A 21,506-nucleotide genomic window follows, 5' to 3' on the forward strand; every position below is an offset into this window, starting at 1 on the left:
GGGCATTCTGTGCCTGCCACATGTCAGAAGGCTACTGTCCTTTCGTCATTTTCTGTAAGGACTGAGTAAAATGAAACAGTTGGTCAAACAGTACCCTTCAAACTCAAACAAGGGTGGCCTGACTGAAGCAAGACTTAATCTTAAGTCGAATTTCAGACTGCTGTACTTTCAAAATATGCTCATATTTCATAATGTATATGTAGTGGGGGTCACCGATATGGCATTGTTGCACATGGACAGTGGAGACTTCACCACAAACAAACACTGACCCCACACACAAAGCAACATCATAAAACCACAGGTGTAAATTGTATAAAAACCGAACAGCAAAACAATACTAAACATTGAAGTCTGTGGCTTTTCATGACTCTGCCCCTGACTTGGCCCATGTTTGGGGGCCATGGTGGACCCTACATTACTTTTGATAGATGAAATCCCCCCCCCCGACAGTCCTTCGTCACTGGCAAACAGCATTAAATATTTAACACTGGGCCGAAGTAATTAGTTTACCTCTGTAAGCTGATGTTTTATTCATTTCTGATTAATAATGCTGGTGTTATTCCAGACAGGATTGTGAGGGAAGAATTGCCAATGTCTTGCTTCTCTATCCATTTAAGCACCTGTGTTTGTTGCATGAGTCTCCACAGAACAAGTGAACAAAATGATTCAGCACATAGACTGACCTTCCTTTAAACAATGCATTTATTTTGACAGGCTACAGCAAGTTAGCTCTTGTGAAACTTCAAGCAATACAAGTGTCTTTGGTACAGAAATAATGAAATAATTCCACATGGTACAGAAATTACAGGATATATTTACAAGGAATAACTAATAGTAATGTAGCATCAGAAACTAGTCTTACAGAATTATCATCAAGTAATGGATTTATAAATCCTGTATATTTTGTGCCTGTTTAACAAAGATCCTGCATCACACTAACAATAACTATATTTCTTACATGGCCTTCGACCTCAGCAGCAAGGATATGATTTTGGTAGCTCAGATATACATTCAGTGTTGGAACAGATTGAATCAAAGGCACTGGTTCCACACAAAAACACGTACAAGTACCAGACTGCACTTAAGATTGGCTGTAACAAAAACAAAGTGCTCTGAAAAGTGAGAACAACACAGGTCACTCTGACCCCTGACCTCTGGAAAATGATTTGACCACTTCCTGACATCACAAGCAAACAGGATGAGTAAATACCACCAGCGCTTTTTACACAGCAACACAAGCCTAAAGTCAAGCAGGTTTACAATAACATTACAATAGCAGACGAGTAAAAGCAGGTAAGAAAGACTTCTCTTTCAAAGCCTTCGTAGCCAAAATATAGACAATAACAGATTATTTTTTAAAAAGCATACTTTTTACAGTTATACAATTTTTTGACAAATCTGCTTTAGGTTTCTGCATCAGTTTAAAGACAGTCTTTGGTTGTAGTTGAAGTTATTGCATTGTTTTCTTTGCATTTCTCAAGTTAAAATGAATAAAAAGGCTGAAATATAAAATAGGAATTTAAAAACACACACACTTCCACCCACCTAACACCCCCACCCCCCAAAAAAAAAAAATTGTATACCGGGTCAGAGCGGCAGAAACATGACCGCCTGAGGTAGTCTAGCATAGTTACCGTGTGTATGTGTGTGTAGCTTACCCTCTGCCCTGCAGTTTAGGGGTTTTGTTTGTTTTGTCCAAGGCTGTGGTCACATTACATGCCCCAGTACTTAAATCACCCTCTTTGCCCTCAGCATCTTTAGAGCCGGACAGTCACAGCTGTGTAGAGACAGGCTTCCATCATATAAAAATAAGACCATCTGAATCATCTTAGACGAGAGAATAAAGCACAAACACTTGAGTGAAACTTTAATAATGTGCAGGATCTCTTTGCTCGTGTTGGTTTAATAGCTGTATTTCTTACTCTAGGAGGTGAAAATGCTCCATAAACCATAGCTCAGTATCAGCTACAAATATCTTAGGTCTGTTTATCATCTATAGTCACTTTCTCTTTTGATAAAGTCTGTGTAGGTTATTTAATCAGCAAATGCATTTTCATTTAACATCTCCCTCAGGCAAGGGTTAAACATGAGTGTGTCCACAAAGTTATGATCTGATCTCTGTCACATTAAGACAAAGGAATGTGATGTGTTTTACTTGAGAATGGAGTTGTGAACACAGCCCATCGCTGTAGTAAACAAACAAAAACACCTGGTGAAAGAGTGCAGGTGGCCTAAAGCTCTGGAGGTGAAGGGAGAACCACAGTTTCAGCCAAAAATTTATAAAAACTAAAGAATAAATACAAGGTTTTAACTTGAGGTTATTAAACCTTTATATATAAAACAAACTCCCGAACGAAAACCTTGCAACTAATGAGGGGGCGTTGTTCAAGCTGTGTGAGTTTGAGGAGTCCTGATGTCAAAATACATGGCTTCAGTGAAAATAATTCAGCACCAACAGAAAGATGCTAAAGCTGAGTAACGTCCAAAAGAGCAGAGTCTCCGTGAGAACGCTGAAATTCTCCACAAAGAGTTCTCCGCGGTGGATCTAAGCCTCCTGTGGGAGGTGACCATTGCTGTGGTGACTGATGCCGTTTGCTTCTGATTGGCTGAGGGCCTGACTCTCGGTGGCCGTCTGTCCGTTGGTCCTGTCTCCCGCAGCTTTCTCCCGCAGCAGGTTTCTGCGAAGATAGAACAGGTAACCGGGCAGCAGGAAGCCGGCGAATGAGAAGATCAGGAGACCGATATTGATCTGGATTTGGGAAGAGAAAAAAAATAGTCATTCATTAACTAGAACCTGCAGGGAGTGGTGTGTTTGCAGACAGTGGTAACATCACTGTCCTCAAAAGGGCAGATGTGTTCGTTACACAGTTTGGACAGGAATATACCCACACCACTCTATACCAATAAAAAGCCTCTTACCACAGCTCGAGTCAACATCTGTAATCTGAGAAAAAGTGGCTCTGTTCTTTCCTTGTTCATGGTTTTATTTTGACCTTACATTAAATAATACAAGCCACTACCTAATCTCTCCTTTTTGCTGTTCACATCTGTGGTCTACATTATGGCGTTTGTCACACCCTGAAAAATATCTAGCATCAAACAGAGCTTAATGGAAATAATGTTATAATCAGAAGCTGAACTGCATTAAAGCTGTAATAACATCTGAGTCTGAACATTTACTAAACAGAACCCCTATAGAGAGAGAGAGTTACCCAGTAAGCATTTCCCATTAGAGGTCCCAACATGGCGATGAATAGAGGCTGCTGCAGGAGAGCAAACACAGCGCTGATTAAGGACTGCAGCCCTGTCAGGGTCCCGAAGTGGTTGGACGGGTAACTGGAACGAAACGGGGAAAGTGAGATTATTTAGTTTACACTTTGACAATTTAATTCAATTTCTTTATCTTTTGGCCTGAATGATATAAGTTCCAATTACAGGAGGTTTACATGAATAGTGATAGTTGAGGGTGGAATTAGCTTTATCCATCTTTAGATCTGTTTCACAGAAAGAATGATTATGAAAGATCTGGACTTGAGCCTTTAATGTGAATGTAAATAAGGGCTTGCTGGATGTGAATATTCCCAGAGAGATGAGGTTAGCAGCTGTACAGTGTACAGACTAAACTACGTGGTCTGGTTACAATTCTTTACCAAATTAATCCATATTAGGAATCAAAAGCGGTCAGTTAATATCAGTGCTGTCCAGCAGTGTTCACCAACCATCCTCTCATCAATCTACCTACGTTTGGTTTAGTTCCTGCCTGCACTGGTGCAGCAGCATCCCCAGAACTAATGCATTGTTTTTAAGGGTGATTTTGGAAGGAGTACAGGAGTAGTTAAACACCCACAAAGCCTGTAAAACACTGCATTTTATCTCAATGTTGCTGCACCAGACAGAGTTTAACAGAAATATATCAGCACAGTGTCATTAAATGGAGTGTGTACTTACACAGCAGCGTAGAGTCCTCCACAGCAGGAATGGATAAACCCACGGACCATAGTGTGCAAGATAAACGTCAAAATCTAAAAAGAGAGATTCCAGATTAAAAATCTTTAAATGGAAACTAATTTTAATATCGTCATTATTTACTTTTCTGAAAGAGTAAGATAAATAACCAGTAGCTGAAGCCTTGTGACTTTCCTAATGGTGCTTTTCCATTGCATGGTCCCTACTGGACTCTTCCACTCCTCCACCAGGTAAATCAGGTCCTGGTTCTGGAAGCGGGTTCTTGTTTAGTGGCTGTTCTCTCGTGGTTCAGAGCGAGCCGAGTAGGGACTACACCGTGGCATCTAAACCTTGCAGAGCACTGATTGTCCAGAGAGAGTCGTCACTCTACGCCACTGCACTCTACACAATGCAGACATCCAGATCAAAGTCTCCAAGCAAGGGACCAGGGACTAAACAGGGAGTTGAGTCCAGTACAGTAGGTACCATGCAGTGGAAATGTGTTTATGGAACCTGATCTGAAGCTTTGGTTCATGAGCCTTTCATCACAGCACAATTCCTTAAGGTGAGTGAGAAAACCCTCATGACTCATCACCTTGTAATCGACATCATCCCTGTAGTAAAAAGCCGGTAGCACCACATACCTTAGAGCCAAGAAATGTCAGGAATGTGCAATGAACTTTAAAACGCGCATCCAGAAGCTTTCACGTTGACATGAACTGACAAACCAAATGCGAGTTAATTTGATACAACCCTCAAACATAGCAACCACGAGACTTCGTGACTCAGAAGTGTGTGCACCTCTCAAAACAAACGCCTCGCCTGGAGACACAGTGACACTGCAGTCAGCTGAAGATTCTTTTTCTTACAGTAAACCTAGTAACTACAGGGACGAGACCTGGCAGGACTCACTGGCAGGTCTGTGTGGCCCACACCCAACTGAATCTCTCTAAAATTGTGACAGAACCCAAAAATCACGGCTGAGGTAAGAGACATGCGAGATCTGCACGGAAAGAGTAGCATGTTTTTGAACAGAAATGACCTCCCAGGGCATTTGTCAATTGCATCCCATCTGATAAGTGCTCAGAAATCAGGACAGAGCTGTGGCACTCAGGGTCCCTCTTTACCTGTAGAGGCAGGCTGTCGATGAGAGAAGTGATGCCGAACAAGACAAGCAGCAGGTTGGTCAAACTGAAGGCTCTCATGGCATTCGTCAGTTTCTGGATCTTTTTGTCACGCTTCGGTTTGCTGTCAGAACAGCTCCTGGACAAGACAACGAAAGTATTTTACAAAGACAGGAGTTACACAAATATGATCTTACTTCAGATGGTGATCAGAAAATATGATGAATAGAGTGCATGTGGTCTATCAGCATCAGAATGTACCCATTTATTCTACACACACTTTGGCCATTTTATCAGAAAGCCCTGGGCTGTGCCTAGAAAAAGCTCTAGTCTTTTACCTGCACGCCAAGGTGGTGCTATGACAGACCCTTTTTGAAATGACAACTTCAACAATCAACTAGATTGATCTGCACTAAATCCTCATACTATAAGAGTCAGGAAGGAGTGTTTGTGAATGTACACGTCTCACATTTCTGTTTTTGCTGGACTCGTATCCTCCTCGCAGTCTTTCATCTTCCAGTCCATGATGTAGCCAATCAGCGGACAGGTGACCAGACACAGAAGCTGCAGAGTGCCGAAGATGGATGAGTAGAGGCCCACTGGAGATAAACACATACACATAAAATGATGCTGTAAAATTGGGTCCATTTGTTAATCTAATTCAGGAAGTTTCAAACTCTGATTTCCTTGGTACAGCCAGTGAAATGCTCTAGTCTAGGAGGAATTAGGGGGACTTACACTCTTGCCCATATTTTATTTTGCTGGGTCAGATCTGCTAAATGTACTATATACACACCCCCTTATATTTTTACAAGTGAAATTTGACAGATTTGATGATGTATGTAAAAATAAGAGATTCTTTATTGTCATATTTACAAACACAAATTTACACAGACAGCAGAATAGTCAGCAATATGAATTATAAGGCATCTTGAGGCAGATATTGCAGTAGAAATTAGAATCAGAAGTGCAAGCAGAATATAAATATAGGTTTGTGTGTACAAATATTTAATAAATTACTCACCCTTCTTTTCAGCCCCATCCACAAGCTCCTCAGATGCTGCAAAAGAGCACAGAAACAGATGAAACCCCAAGTCTGTGGGCCTATAGGCAGATGCCAGGGATGGTGTGTGTGTATGTATATATATATATATATATATATATATATATATATATATATATATATATATATATATATATATATATATATATCAAATACTCACAGTGAGGGTTGCCATGTGTGACCAGAAACTCCAACATTTTGTTCATGGCTCCCATAAAGAAGATGATGCGGAGCTGAGACATTCCCATAGTCACCAGACTCCACAAGAAGATCGGGGAAAACACAGAGCGACGAAACGGAACAGATTCTGAGAGACAGAGAGAGGTGTATTAAAAGGGTGTACATCTCTGATCCAGTTCAGGGTCATGTGTGCCCGGAGCCTACCTGCCAGTCCTTCACAGGACGACAACACACTTTTGAGTTGCCAATCCACCTACCAACGCGTGTTTTTGGAGCGTGGGAGGAAACCGGAGCACACAGAGGAAACCCACACAGTCACAGGAAGAAAAAACACCACAATCCTCACAGACAGTCACCCAAAGGAAACCCACGCAGACACAGGGAGAACACACCACACTCCTTACAGACAGTCACCCGGAGCAGGGCTCGAACCCACAACCTCCAGGACCCTGCAGCTGTGACAGAGACCCCACCTGCTGCTCCACTGTGCCGCACTGATGATCAATGTGCTCAAACTAATTCACAATTCCAATAGATCTGTGGGGCAAGGGGAGGGGGGCGGGGACTGCTGTATCCAGCCCCAGCAGGAATGTAATTTTATAAAAACCATACTAATTTTCAGCTGCTGCTGCTGAATCTGCAGGGATTTCTGCATTTATTTGACTCTTAAGCGAGAGCGCTGCTGGCCAGTACAGGTGACCCCAAAGGAGCAAGCCGAAAATGAAAAGAACCCAATAAGGTTTGGAATTCAGACATCATTAAGCATGGTTTAAGCACCAGGTCTGGTTTTGTTGCCCACACCCTCCGCCCCAACAAAAGAACCTATAACAGAGAGACTTCAAACACTTATGTCATTGTCTCAGTGGCTGAAGAACTTCATTAGAGCAGATGAACTCGGTGGTCCTCTGACCTACATGGCACTGACCTGATCTAAACCTGAATTATGGCCTGAATATACCCGGCTTCTTCTATAAAAGGCTGCTTTAAATGAATCCTTTACTGCAGCTTTAATCTCTGAGTATTTTAGCATTTTTTTCCAGTCGAAGTTTTGTTTGTCACAAAATCTATACAGAAAATGTACTCCCTGCAAACTGAGAGCAAAGTCTCTGTTTGACAGCAGCGCTGTGCCTCGTTACTGAGCAGAGAGACACGGGTGGGTGAGGGGGTAACTTACGTGGCTCATCCTGGGTGACATCGGTCAGTTTATCCGTAGAGTGGTTCACCTGCTCTTCTATTTTCTCCCCCACTGCGGTCAGAGCTTCCTTCTGAAATTTGTCCCCTGAATGTGTCTTCTGCCTGAGACAGACAGAGAGGAATTGATTTTAGAAGGCTTTTGGAAAAGAACATATAATAAACTCTCAAAAGATTTAAAGATGCATTCCGTCATTTCCTTCACTGATTTTTCTTTATAATATGAAACAGCAATTATTCTGACTCCTAGCAGCCTGGATATGTAAGAGATTATGTCCTAAACCTGGACCGTAAACAGGTCCACCCAGGTACCACAAAGTACTTTAATGCTTAATCCCCCTGTGGTGCAAGAAATCTTTAAAGGTAACTGAATGTTCCTTTAAAAGTAGAACACTATGCATCACAGAGACAGCTCAGAAATGAAAATGGTGTTAACTGACATCTCCATCTGCTCTGGGGTGAGGAAGGGCTCCACCGGCCAGTTCAGAAAACAGTTGAAGAAGACCAGAGTAGCGAGGGCAGCCCAAACCCACATGATCATCGTGAACTGAACTCCAGCATCGTAGATCAGCTAGAGAGGGAGGGAGAGAGAAAGTTAGACTTACACAGCAAACGTGAATTTAAATTCTAAAGTGATGAATAAATTCAGACCCTGAAGGATTAGTTAAGAAACGCTGCTCCATTCTACCAGACATCAAACAAGTTAGTCCACTTAGTTTCTGATGCAAGAGGGACAAGGTTTCGAGACATATAAAGAATGTGTTCTTATCCACTTTCCCTACACAACATTTATCCTAAAATAACTAACTCTAGTTTGTCCAGTAGAGCTTTTCATATTGCACATTTCTACCCAGAATGCTCTTTTTGGGTAAAAACAAAAAGAATTTGTAAAAAAAATAAATAAATAAATAAATAAATAAATAATTTTGGACAGAGTTAAACCTGGATTAAATTCCCTTTGTAGTCCTTAATGATTTAAACACTATTTAAAAAGAGTTTAAACTATTTCTAAGTTGTATCTCAGTTGTATGAATTAAAAGATGTAAGGCTTGGTGCTAAATGACTGGAAAATCAGTTTGTTGTTGTATGTTCATGTCCTTATAAACATCTATATGAACTAACAACCCCCAACTGTTTATGGCCATCTACTACATCATCATCCACATACCCGGACTCCAGGGAAGGTGACCGCTGAGGATGCGTATGATCCGATCATCAGGGACATCACTGTTGAACTGAGACTTCCAAACATGCTTGGGAGCTACAACAGAGGAGAGAGAACACACAAAATTATTAAAACTGCTGACTACATTCAGTTCATTTTCAACAAAATACACCAATACGGGACATGGGATGGATGTTTGTTTCAAACAGTGTAGCTTAGTGAACATCAAGAAAATGTGAAACTTTTTAATTCAACCTGCAGAGTCAAAAAATTAGAACGGCACATTTTCTGAACTTAAAAAGTGCTGTTTACATTGGCCATTATCAAATGGCAGACCTTGGTCTGGACCTGGAGTAACAGCTATAACTGTAATAATTAAATAAAAATAATATAATTGTAATAAATAAATGAGAATAATAAATAATGTTGATGAAGCGCACAAGAGCACAATGGGGATGCGAGAGTGAGGACAGCAGAGCTTGCACGGGAAATGATGCAGACAACGAGTGTTTAAAAATCAGAGAATGGAGCAGGTTGTGGTCATTTTTCTTGCAGCCGGTTCTAAACCAGGGGTCTTTCAGGTTATGAAAGTGTGTGAGCTTGAGAACTTGAAAACCCCTCTGTATTTAAAAGGAGGGTGTATAATACAGGAATACTGTGTAAGCGTAAAGGGAACACTTCGTCGAATTTTAAAAAGTGAATGATGCACTTGTTTTTTGCCCTCGAGATTCCACTGGATTGAAATGAACGCTGTTAACCATGTGCTGCATTTCTCTTCCACAGAAATCGCGCCAGAGTGGTGAGGCTGAGTCAATCAACAACAAGGTGAAAAACTAGCAGCATGAGGGTGTGAGCAGGTTTCTCCTCACACACAGGTTCTTAGAAACACATTCTCACATCATTCATTCATACACACACACACACACACACACAGGAATGTGACAGAACTACATGAGGTGTCACTGTGCATTTATGCAAGTGTAGATCATAAAAGTCAAATTAATTTGTGTAACGATCACAGTTAAAGGAAACGTTTTCTTTTTTACAACTCCAGACAGACAGGTTTATGCTGCATTTACATTAGCAGTGTTTGTTTACAAGGGTCATAAACCCAGTCTAGATCTAATCCCACATCTAACATTACAACACTGATAACTTTAAAAGAGAGAATCAAATCTTTCCATTATTTTACTGGAGTCACTCTATAATAAGCTGCAGGTGCCTGAGCAAATCATCAGGTATTTCAATTTCACTGTCACACCACCTCTTATATCTACGTTATTCAAACGTAGATATAAATCAAACAAAATTTCTGACCATAAGAGAGATGGGTCTGACACCTGCTTAAGGCAACACTAGGTAGTATTTGTACTTTAAAAACTTTTAAATTCAAGTAATATTCCACTGAGCTGTAAGAGAGAGAATACAGCCTCTGTATTTGCTACTCTGTGCTCAGCACTGCAGAAACTGTGCTATGTAACGTTTGTTACAAATGTCTACAGTAAGGGGAGCTCAGGAGCAAAAATACCAAATCTTACCTACTGTTTCTTTAAACATAAGCTACAGTCATTTAGCAATTTGACTGTTTAACGTTATCTGTTATTATACTACGTTACTAGTTGAAACCTCTGGCACATCTTTGTATGTGTTCCGTGTTAAACACTAACACACTCCCCGTCAAGTCACATGGGCACAAGCTTTACTCTCTGGAAACCATAAATATGTTTGTATTATTGGCTCAGTTTGTTCTACTACAACAGGATCTGATGCCACAGAGACACAATGTGTAGACACTCCTCCACACACACACACACACACACACACACACACACACACAAACACACACACAGGAAATGAGTGTTTTTCCCTGGACTCAGCCCAAAAGATAAACACACACGCTACAATCTAGAATACAGACTTGACTTCAAGGTTAAATAAGGTAATGTGCACAAACAGGGGCAGGTCACATGGCTCAGAAGAGAACCCCCCAATTCTAGGGCCGTGTCTTATGGTATCATTCAGAATAATATCAATATCATTTTTAAGTTAATTTTTAAAAATCCATATATTGATAATGGTCATATTGTGACTTGTAATGGTGCCATGCAGTTACGCTTATTATGGGGTATGTTCACTGAGTGTGTTAAAAACAGGAGTCATTTCAATCGTGTGGTGGTGGTTAGGTTACAAAATTTCACATGTACACCAAGAAGAAAGGGAAAAAAAACACTGACATTTATTTTGCTGCTATATGTCCTTAAAATTCATAAAATATTTTTTGAGTCTTGCAGTATCTGCAATCAAAACGCACAAATATCATCCATGAATACTATATTATTTTAGGGCCGTAATTGCCCACCCCTACTCGAGGACTTCTTCACAACACTCACAGTAAAACACAGCAGTGTAGAACCAGAGCTCTCCGTTCATGACACTCTTTTCTGTTATATTAAAGAGGCACAAGGCTTCTTTCTGTCTTAGAATCTCCTGATCATTCAAGAAAGCTCATTCATGAAGCCAGGGGTAGTTCACAGCACAAGAACACACAGTTTAAATTAGATTTATCTACTCTACCATTCTGCCAACCTCTAGACACAAAGAAACTGTGTGCACCCATGTGTATAAGGTCATAACCTTCAACAGCAAAACATGGTGCCAACACCTCCAAGCTGGTAAAGAGTGTGAGTGTGTTGTGGTCCATTTCTTAGAAGAACAGGACACACTGTCACAGGACAGACAGAAAGCTCAGGTTGTGTTCAGTGCAGTGTGGTTCACGTGTTTTTCCAGTGACACGCACATACAAGGTGAAGAGCGTGCTTGTGTGTTTGTGTATTTGTGGGTGTGCGTAAGCATGCATAAGAATGAAGGGGTGTGTGTGTGTACATAAACGGCCAGCGGTCTATGAATACCTTCACTTCCTTTCATACCTGGAACACACACTCGACACACAAGCTTACTGCAGACAGTTCATACAAGGCACAGTTATAACCTCGGTGCTTAAACACAGGAAGCAGCTACTAAATTCAGACGTGTCAGACAATCAGATACTGGGTCTGAACACTCCTGATTAACTGGATTTGTGCGGAGTCATATCCTTGATTCTGGGTGTGAGAGTGTTACAGTAACAGGTGTGAGCACGCCCTTGTAAGGGTGTGTTGGAGTGGGGTGGGTGTTGGGAGGTGTGTAGGAATTTCTGCCTGTGATTGGTGGAAACCATTCCCTAGACACATCATCTGTGCCCCTGATATCACTCTCTCACACACACCCCTCATACCTCTCATGACTGAACACGTGTTAATCTACAAATAACAACAAAACAAATCCCTGACCCCATGCCACCCCTCCTCCTGGTCCTTTTTCCTACCGTGAGAGAAGTGAAGGTCAGACAGATCCCTCCAAAGCCGTTGAGCGACAGAGCGAGAAAGATGAGGGCAGAGAAAACTGTAACAAGAGAGGGAAGATACAGAGAGAGTGATATGACATCAGCTAAAATGAGCCAGTTCTTGGTTTATTTTCTGCACGTTATTGTGTGTGTGTGTGTGTACATTAATTTGTATGTATTCTCTTTGGCTCACCTTCAGGCTTATACGCTGACGCAGACATCATCGCACAGGAAAGAGCAAAGCAGGCACTAAGAGAGAGAGAGAGAGAGAGAGAGAGAGAGAGAGAGAGAGAGAGAGAGAGAGAGAGAGATCAGAATAAAGACCCTAAATTTTCTCCACAATTAAATAAAAGGCTGTAGAAACATTTATAAGAAAATCACATTTATTAAAAACCACTCAGACTCCAATTTATAAAACAAACTAACAATTTCACAAAACTAACAAGTTATAGCATATGCACCAGTCGACTGAAAATTAAACACAAGTAAATACAAAGTATGCATCTTTTAAACATTTTTAAATGAAACACAACTCATTAAAAATGTGCTAACTGGACTGTTTATCAAACTGTTTAACTTTGAAAACATGATTCCTCCTGCACCAGTGCAGAAGCTGCATGTGTAAACACTGTGGTGCGGTCCGTTCTGAAACACAACGGCTGAAGAATGGAAGATAAACTGGTGGCAAAGAACCTTATCAACCCCACGCCCAGAGCCACACCCGAGCTCAGCCACATTCACTCCATTTGTATCACTCCATTCACTGAGAGGAAACTGCTCAGATAGCTTGTAGAGACCCAGTGGACTTAAAGCCAGGGCTTTTCTAAAAACATGGCCTCAGGGCTGTCTGGGGCTCAGAGACCTTCCCCTCAACTCATCCTTCACTCCAGACAACCAGCTGAACCAGCTGAACCGCGCTTTCCCTCAAATCCCCCCTCTCTCACAGCTCACGTGGTTTCAATGGGCTTTTCTTTTCTTTGATCTGCTTTATGTATACAAACTTTAGCTTTGTTTTAATCAGTAAATGACCATTAATTAGTCTGTGATCAATTATAAACCACCGTGTGTGAACTCTATTCAGCATTCGCTCACTAAAATTTTAAAGGTGTACTCAGAGCAGGCGATCCGTACCACCCCCTGAGCCTGTTTGACCCCCAAGTCCAGTTTATCTGACTGGTCTCAGCGCAGCGGTGACCTGACCAGCTTAAAAAAGGGAGGCGAGTCATGGTTTAGTTGGACCAGTTATGGTACGCCTATAGTGTGATCTCACCACTTGAACTTGATATCAATTACACAACACTAACTTTGCTAAGCGGCAAAGGGGTCACACTGGTCCAAACGGTTCCAGTGTTTGCTGGAAATCTGGGCAGACGAAAGCACAAAGGAACAACTCGACAACACACAGGAACCCACAAGATATTTGGTAAAACTTGTGATTATTGACTTCTGTAAATATCTTCTTGTGTGTGCAGTATAATTAGTGAAAATGATTATGCTTCATAATCAATAAATCAACATATATTATGTGAGTGCTGACTAATAACTGAAGCCACGATATAAGTACAATCATGAACTCTGTGCTGAGAAACAGCACCTTAATGCAAAACCAAAAACCACAGCCAAATGATGGAAGTGTGATTGTGTCCTGAACATTAAAGTGCAAGTGCAGGATAATGGGGCATGACGTGGGGGACAATCGTGCTCGGGCACAGGATCTGTGTTTCATTCTTCTGGCTTTGTGTGTGTGTGTGTTTACCTCCCAGTGAGGCGCAGAGGCCTGGGGCCATATTTGTCCATGAGAATACCGAGTGGCAGCGTGGCCGCACTGAGCAGGAAGGAGCCGATGGTGAAGCCCAGGTTCAGCATCTCCTCCTGGTCCACACAGGTCAACCAGGGCTTTGAGTCGTTAGAGTGACTCACGTGCTTCACTACTGTATCATTCTCTACAACAAAGAAATACACAGGCAGTGAAAGACATGTGGGGGACGATAAAGAAGGATGGCTGGGCCAGAGGACAGAACAGCTCAGTTTATAAATGATTAATGACTTGGGTTAACTCAGGTTTCTCACAGTGCCTTGGGTCTTGTGTCGCAATTTTCCATTTGGAATTGCCTTGATTTCCATGGTTGGTTTCCATGTCTCCTTTATTCTACTCTATTTGTATGTATAATCATTTATACCTAAATCTGTAAAGCTCAGCTCTTATTAAATCTCATTGATATTAAATACATGTTCTGATGCTTTGTTTTGTGGAACCCTGCTGCTCCTAAAACACTGCCGTTTCCATCAGGGATCTAGTTGTTATCCATCAGTGTTTTTGTCTATATTTTCTCATTTTAATCAACACCTGTTCACCTGCAAGAAGCCTAACATCACTGCTTTGGCAGCCTCGGGACACAGGGTCATGTTTCTGTGGTCACGTACCTGAGCAGAGGTGAGAGTAGAATCCCTCGTTTTTCAGCATGATGAGCAGAGAGCCCCAGCCTAGCAACACTGCGGAGAACCACAAGTTCTCCAGCACTGCGCTACCGGCCATCCACCATCGCCTCCGGAACGCCTGAGACACAGAGGGCGCCATCCTTCTGTCAAAGAGAGAGCGAGTCAGTCACAAGCATATCAAACATATATGAGAAAAAAAGAACATTAATAAGAAATTCCTATCTATGATAATTTCATCATTTTCCGTCAGTACTCGAAGACACAACATGTTACAGCAACAACTGCACCAGCAGTGTCACCTTTATAAACCTCATCAAAAACATGGAGTAGAACAGCTTTCATATAATGCCTTGCACTAACTAATTCCCATTAAACCAAACCCAACCGAACTCATCATGCTCTCAGTTTCCTCCTGAAAGCACATCTTCCATCGTCAGACATATTTTCTGTTGCTCAACAAAGCAAATACACACTAATCCAGTTTAAAAGGCACTGGCTTCAGCACTAAACCTGAAGGTTTAAAATTGTCTGGCCACATTTCAGACGACAAGGCCCAGGTTCACGTTATTACTTCAATAAAAATTCAAATGAAGACCCCACAGAGAGGAGGCTGTGGACATTGGGCCTCAGCCATGTTCAGAGCTGGTGACACTGACCCTGTGGTAAACTTTTTCACGGCCAGTGAGAGTTAGTGTGTTCCTTTTATGTAACAGATAAATGTAAATAAATAAAAAAGCGACAGATTTGTAAAATTTCAGGTGACACAATCAGGTCACACTCACACGCTCTGTATTTACTGTGTCACCCATCACTGCAGCTTCCATTTGATTTTTAAATTTGCTTTTTGTCACGACATAAGATTTAGTCTTAACATTTAGGTGCATTTTATGCTGCTCATGAATCTCAATTACGTCTCATTTACATCTTGTAACAAACAGATCAATAGAAATGTTCCAAAATTAGAAGCATTATCCCTTTCTCTTATAAATTCACCTTTTTGGTGACAGGATATTTGTTTTTCAGCAGGGATAATGCACACATCGCCACAGAATAAAGCTGCGCTGATAAAGCTGTGAGAGAGCGAGGGGAAGTTTTCACCCCTCGAGTTGAAGTGAGGTCAGCAGGGAAGTGTGAGGGTCACCGGTCCAGTGGGCGCACGCTCCTTTGTGTTTAATGTGATTAGATGCACCCCACTGGACTGCTTTGTCCTGAAAAGCCCAGCTCAGGAGGGGATTTGTACTGTAACACACACGCTCTATTAGACTACACACTACCCAAACCTCCCACCCACCACACACACACACTGGTCCCTACACCACCCGGCCCGTTTAATTTCCTCTCAATTTCAGATTCTGTTTAAGAATGAAATAGACCATTCCACATTTAAGTGGATCATAAAATTTCTGCTTAAGACCGACGGCAATTACAGCCAAGTTCGGATGCAAAGAGTGTGTCTGTTACAGCTTTAATGATCGGTCAGCAACACAGATAAACTGACCTCAGCATATTTCTATCTGATGTGTGTCCTTTCTGGCATTCTGTTGTAGACTGAGTGACGGAGTGAATTCACATGTGAAGGTGAAGTGTATCACAAGTACTTTCTGAAGACTCAGCACCTCTCTGAGAAGTGAGTTTGTGTGTGTGTGTGTAAATACCCAGATATTTGTTGTGTCCAATTAGTCTGAAATTAGAAGTAATAAAGATGTCCACCAAATTGTATACATTTACCGCATCCCAAATATACTGGATGCTGCTCGATTGCTCCAGAGAATGCTGTTCCCCTGCTCCACGCCCTAAATCTGGGAAACTTTAAGACCTTCTAGCATATATTTTGTGCATGGCAAACTTAAGCTGATTTGCAGCTGCTCCAGAGCTTGCAAATGCCCCCCCCCAGGGACCACTCTGTATTTTCGAATTAGTCAAATTCACACATCACCGTCTGGATATTTTTGTACACGACACACGAACCAGAGAAAATAGCTGCTGCTAACAATAACTTCTGATCTACCCCCCATCTGATTTCTGTACTCTCCAGCTTTGTGTTCAGCCTCTAATCACCCTCTCGCTCAGGGGGTGGAGGGGTCACTCTCTGACTGGGAAGGGTCATAATAGTCGAGACTTGAGAGGGAGTGTTAGTAGCGTCCAGCTGCTTCAAACCCAATGACTCTGACCTGGGCTCTGGGATTTGGGGGAGGTACAGTTGTGGTCAAAGGGGCATTTTTGATTATCACACAGTTTATTTGATTAAATTAACACATGGAGAATATAAAACACAACGTAACAAAAGTTGTGGTGCTTTCTCATTGGTGCTAGACTTACAGGAGAAGACCTTTGTGTTTATACAATTTTATATGTTAATATTTATTTAATATGAAGCCTTTCTATTTTCAGTCATTTTTTTTTATTTTCACATAATTTAAAGGTAGCACTGTTAAAACAACACAGCCACTCTTTAACCAAAAACTTGACACCATATTACAAACAATATGACACTACAACATAAACTATATGAGATAATGCTTTCCAGCTCCTGGAGAAGATTTAGTGACACAATAGCAGATATATAAGATGGTAAAACGATACAAACAATGTGATACTGAAACACAAACAACGTGATAGCACAGCATCATACTCACACCGTAAAACAGTGTGATACCGCGGTACAAATGTAATTATCGACAAGCGATATCAGTATCGTCCGGCACTAAGCTCCAGACGTGAGGACAAAGAGCGACCCTGAGGGAGAAAATACTTAACTTTTAGTCACATTTCGATTAAAACTGGGGTTATTTTCCGTCTCTGCGTGGGTTTTCCGTGAATAATAGGTCTTTGTTTCACAGCGTGGTAAAAAAAATGCGGGAAACCCAGCCCTGGTTCCGGATACAGAGCTCATACAACACAGCAGAGTCCGGTTAGAACAGTTAAAAAACTTTATACAAAAGTGAACAAGTGGTCTGTCGGCGTGTTAATGTCAACAGAAGTAAGAAAAATACAATGAAACCCAATCAGTAACAATCCATCCCCACTTCCCTCAGTGCCACGTGTTAGTTCACCATCAGGAAGATGACACGGCTCCAGTTTAAAACGCATTGTGTTATATTACAGAACTTATTTATCCACTGTTTTCATCTCTAGTGTCATATTTGTCTTAAATGTCATTTTGTCTTAAATATATACATTAAAAAGAACACAAAAGTTCACAATAACTTACTTCATTCCCATAGTTGTCAATACCACGTGTCCCCTCCTTTTTTCTCAACGACAATTCAGAGCTCACTAAACCAGCTGTTGTCTTCTAAACCCCCGAATGGACCTTAAACAAGGCAGTTTATTTCACCCAGCCTAACTTCACTAACGTCCTCAGGCCCTCAGCAGCTCTAACCCCCCTCAAACCGCGAGAACACACAACTTTAAACTCGTTTAACTCCTTCTTTCCGAGTCTACTCCTCTACAAACCGCCAGTTTAACTCTTTCCCTTCTCTCACCACCCTCCTCCTTCACACACCCTCCCTGCCCTTGAGTTCCTCTTCAGCCTCACACTGATACAACAAGGTCTTTCCCCTACCACACCCCCTCCCCCTCTGCTCCCGAAAGGCACAGCAGAATCCAGAAAACAACCATAAACTTCAGTCTGTAGCAGTTCCACAGGTGGGGACCCTCCTGAGAGAGGCCCCTCAACTGAGAACTCGGCTCAGGTTACAGGTTTGTTGATATTCAGGTTTTCCAGGGACACAGCTTCAATCGAAACTGTATTCAAATAGTATTCATATTAAATAATATGTATTTCATTCATTCATTCATTATTAGCACATAATATGTATAACTCTGTGGTTAAAACGTGACTCCACCCCTTTTCCCTGATTAGGTTTATTTTAGTGGAGGTGATGTTAAATGCTCAGTACAGCTCTGTACAAAATTAATTAACTCACTCTTTATTAATTGTACTGAATTAATTAACTCGCTGTTTATTTCCTGTACTCAATTATCTTTAACTGTACTGAATTATTTTTAACTTTACTGAATTAATTAACTCACTGTTTATTAACTGTACGGAATTGAATGAATTAAGTTTTCATTTCTTTTTTATACTAATAATATTAAATAATATACATTATAATACTATTAACATATAACATTGTTATTGTCACTCTAATACACACCTGTGGGGGTTATTATTTGCCCTGTGATGTCCTATCCGGGGTGTGTTCCTGTGCTGTGCCCAGTGATTCTGGTTTGGCTCCAGATTCACAATGACCATGAACAGGATGGCTACTCAGATAGCAAAGAACATTGAATAAGTGTTAAAATAGGGTTCTATTACATATTTTTACGTTGATGATGGAAAAACAACCTTTAAACAACCTTTATTTAACATTGCCTCATAAGCATCAGTTAGTGTTGAAATTATGACATTGAATCAACGTTCATTTAAAAGGTGTGAATGTTTGGGGCACCAGTTATTATTATTATTATTATTATTATTATTATTATTATTATTATTATTATTAATTTATTAATTACTTAATATGATTTTAATGCCACCTACACTGCAAGGACATAGTACCTGCTTCCTGCTTGCACAAAATATTGAGCAAAATGTCAGATGCCTCACTCTGTCATCCTATTTATCCTCCAAAAAGCATAACATTATTATAATGTATTCATTAATATATAGTTCCTGGCTCGTTTTAAAGCATTATCATAATTAATAATTAATATATTATAAAAATATTGGTAAATAAACAACCCAAACCAAGGATAGTATATGCTAAAATTTCAAGCTTTTCTAACATTAATAAAAATGTATTTTAGCTCTTGGACAGGTGTGTGTGTGGGTGTGTGTGTGTATGTGTCTGTATAGGGTAGTCTCAATTAAATTACGGCCAATAGGGGGATTGCTGAATGCCCCTGCGCATGCGCGTGGTTAAACCTGTGCCGTTACTCAGAGACGGTTTTTTTAACGGACTCTTCAGCCGAGCCATCGATAAACTGACCGTCACAAACTCTGTAAGTACGCGAAACACTTCTCTGAATATTATTTAATTATGGATAAAATCAATTTAATTAACATTTTGTCTGTTCTATATGTGTTTGTTTTTTTATGTTTTGTTTTCTTTGTCTCTTGTCAGTTAGCTCTGGCATGTCAAGGTAGGGTTATACAATAACGTTTTAAACGTAACCCATGTCCATTGACTAATTACACATTACAAAATAACTTTTACAACAGTTACTGACAAAGTTACATAGTGTTTCAAATTGAAAATGTTATTAAATAGTTTTTCAATACTTATGTTCTTGCCCTGTAGTTATCTATCACTACGTTAGCTACTGCTAGCAACAGTAAAACATATTCCTGTTCCACCTTAAATGTTGCAACAGTTAGCTATTTTCTGGTGAAACATTAAACAGAAAATAGCAGCGAACATTTTACCATTTGACACTAGAAGCTACAGGCGCCTTTGACTTATTGATACGAAGGAGACCACAGGCAGGTTTTCATGTGTTTCGTGATAATTCCGAGCTCATTATATAATCTTAGATTACTGTTATTATTTGCATAATTTTTTTTATCACAAAAATACATCATTTTTACCCTCTCAATGATTTAAGCTATACATATATTCTGCTTATATTTCTGTTGGGAACATTTTCTTGTATAGTATGGTTAGTCAGTCAAAATATCCTACTTATTGTTGTATTTAGGTGGCTACAACATTTCATATATTGCCATATATTGTCATATATGTCATATATTGACCCTGGTTTCACATATTAAGTTTAATTTTATTTTTACAAGAGCCAAATACATGTGGCATAATTGTGGTGGTTGACCACAAGATTAACTCATGTATTATGTATTATTTATTTCAGATTGAAAAATCACACCTATGTTGCTTTCATTTGCTTGCTCTTGACATGGTAATTAAGTCTTTTGTTAACACATTTACATGAGCACACACACTTCTTCATTCTCACATTAACAAGCAAGCACTTCTCTCTGTTGTGTACAAAATGTGGTCCTGCTTATTTTTTGAAGAACAAGTAAGTGTTCATTTAGATGTACATGTCTGATAATAAGTGCAATTTTCATAATGTATTGTGACTAGTAATATTGTACTGATTTTGTAAATGTGCTTTTCTCTCTCTCTCTCTCTCTCTCTCTCTCTCTCTCTCTCTCTCTCTCTGCCTGTCTGCCTGTCTCTGCCCCCCTTTCAGGTTTTACCTGAGTTCAAAAGGATCATCTGCATGGATTTCAGAACCACATTTCTGACATCCCTTGATTAGCATTCCAACACACTAATCAAAGACCACAAGAGACTTTGGAGACAAGATGGGAATTTTCTTAGACAAGCCTGATGATCAGGTGATTATGGGTAGAAATGGGTCAGTATATATAGACCTACAATATTTTGAACTAATTTGTTATGTTGGTTGTGTTATTGTCTTAAAAGTAAACATAAAATAAAAATTTGTTATAAAAGCGCTGTATTAAAGTTTTAAATGTGCATATACATGTCCGATTCAGTCTTCGAGAGATCTGGGGTGAACATCCCTGATCTACAGTAAACAGAGAGCTAGTGTTATTCTGTATTTGGTTCACTTAAAATATCATCTCCTTCCACCTTGTAGGCAACAGATGTAAGAGGACACACACTGAAACCAAGGGAACATGAACTACTATTAAACATCTGCCTGGTAAGTTTTCAGCAGTATCATTTGATAGCGCTTGTATGATAGTAAAGCCCCACTGGTATGAATATTTGATGACAGATCAGAGCTCTCCACATCCGGAAAAAACTAACAAACTGTCATTCATTCATTCATTATCTGTAACCGCTTATCCAGTTCAGGGTCGCGGTGGGTCCAGAGCCTACCTGGAATCATTGGGCGCAAGGCGGGAATACACCCTCTACCACCCTGCAACACAGAGACACACAGATTCACTCACACATTCAAACCTACTGACACTTTTGAGTCGCAAATCCACCTACCAACGTGTGTTTTTGGACTGTGGGA

The 21,506-nt window shown here is 40.5% G+C and overlaps 1 protein-coding gene across 2 annotated transcripts; it reads right to left on the reverse strand.

The window, feature by feature from the left end:
* Positions 1 to 692: 692 nt before the first annotated feature.
* slc43a1a (solute carrier family 43 member 1a) lies at positions 693 to 17,967 on the reverse strand. 2 transcript variants are annotated; one of them, XM_066649379.1, is made up of 15 exons: positions 17,701 to 17,967; positions 14,475 to 14,629; positions 13,807 to 13,993; positions 12,244 to 12,299; positions 12,033 to 12,109; positions 8,672 to 8,764; positions 7,944 to 8,074; positions 7,487 to 7,608; positions 6,293 to 6,439; positions 6,094 to 6,129; positions 5,539 to 5,668; positions 5,073 to 5,208; positions 3,949 to 4,022; positions 3,213 to 3,336; positions 693 to 2,749 (listed from the first exon to the last, which is right to left on the reverse strand). In XM_066649379.1, the coding sequence occupies exons 1-15, from the start codon at positions 17,709 to 17,711 to the stop codon at positions 2,546 to 2,548; spliced, it is 1,683 nt and encodes a 560-aa protein (XP_066505476.1). In that variant the 5' UTR covers positions 17,712 to 17,967; the 3' UTR covers positions 693 to 2,545. The 2 variants fall into 2 exon arrangements, with proteins under 2 accessions (XP_066505476.1, XP_066505475.1); XM_066649378.1 differs by having other exon boundaries at positions 14,475 to 14,632.
* Positions 17,968 to 21,506: the final 3,539 nt, after the last annotated feature.

The sequence above is a fragment of the Hoplias malabaricus genome, chromosome 17 (genome assembly GCF_029633855.1).
Source record: "Hoplias malabaricus isolate fHopMal1 chromosome 17, fHopMal1.hap1, whole genome shotgun sequence".
In the NCBI taxonomy this organism is placed as follows: domain Eukaryota; kingdom Metazoa; phylum Chordata; class Actinopteri; order Characiformes; family Erythrinidae; genus Hoplias; species Hoplias malabaricus.

Bases quoted from the DNA above. Each gene is read 5' to 3' on its own strand.
- slc43a1a (XM_066649378.1), bottom strand. The intron at 12,300-13,806 runs GTAAACACACAC...TCTCTCTCTTAG, and splicing joins CCTCTGCGCCTCACTGGGAG to TGCCTGCTTTGCTCTTTCCT. The intron at 8,765-12,032 runs GTAGGAAAAAGG...CCTCTGTTGTAG, and splicing joins TGACCTTCACTTCTCTCACG to CTCCCAAGCATGTTTGGAAG.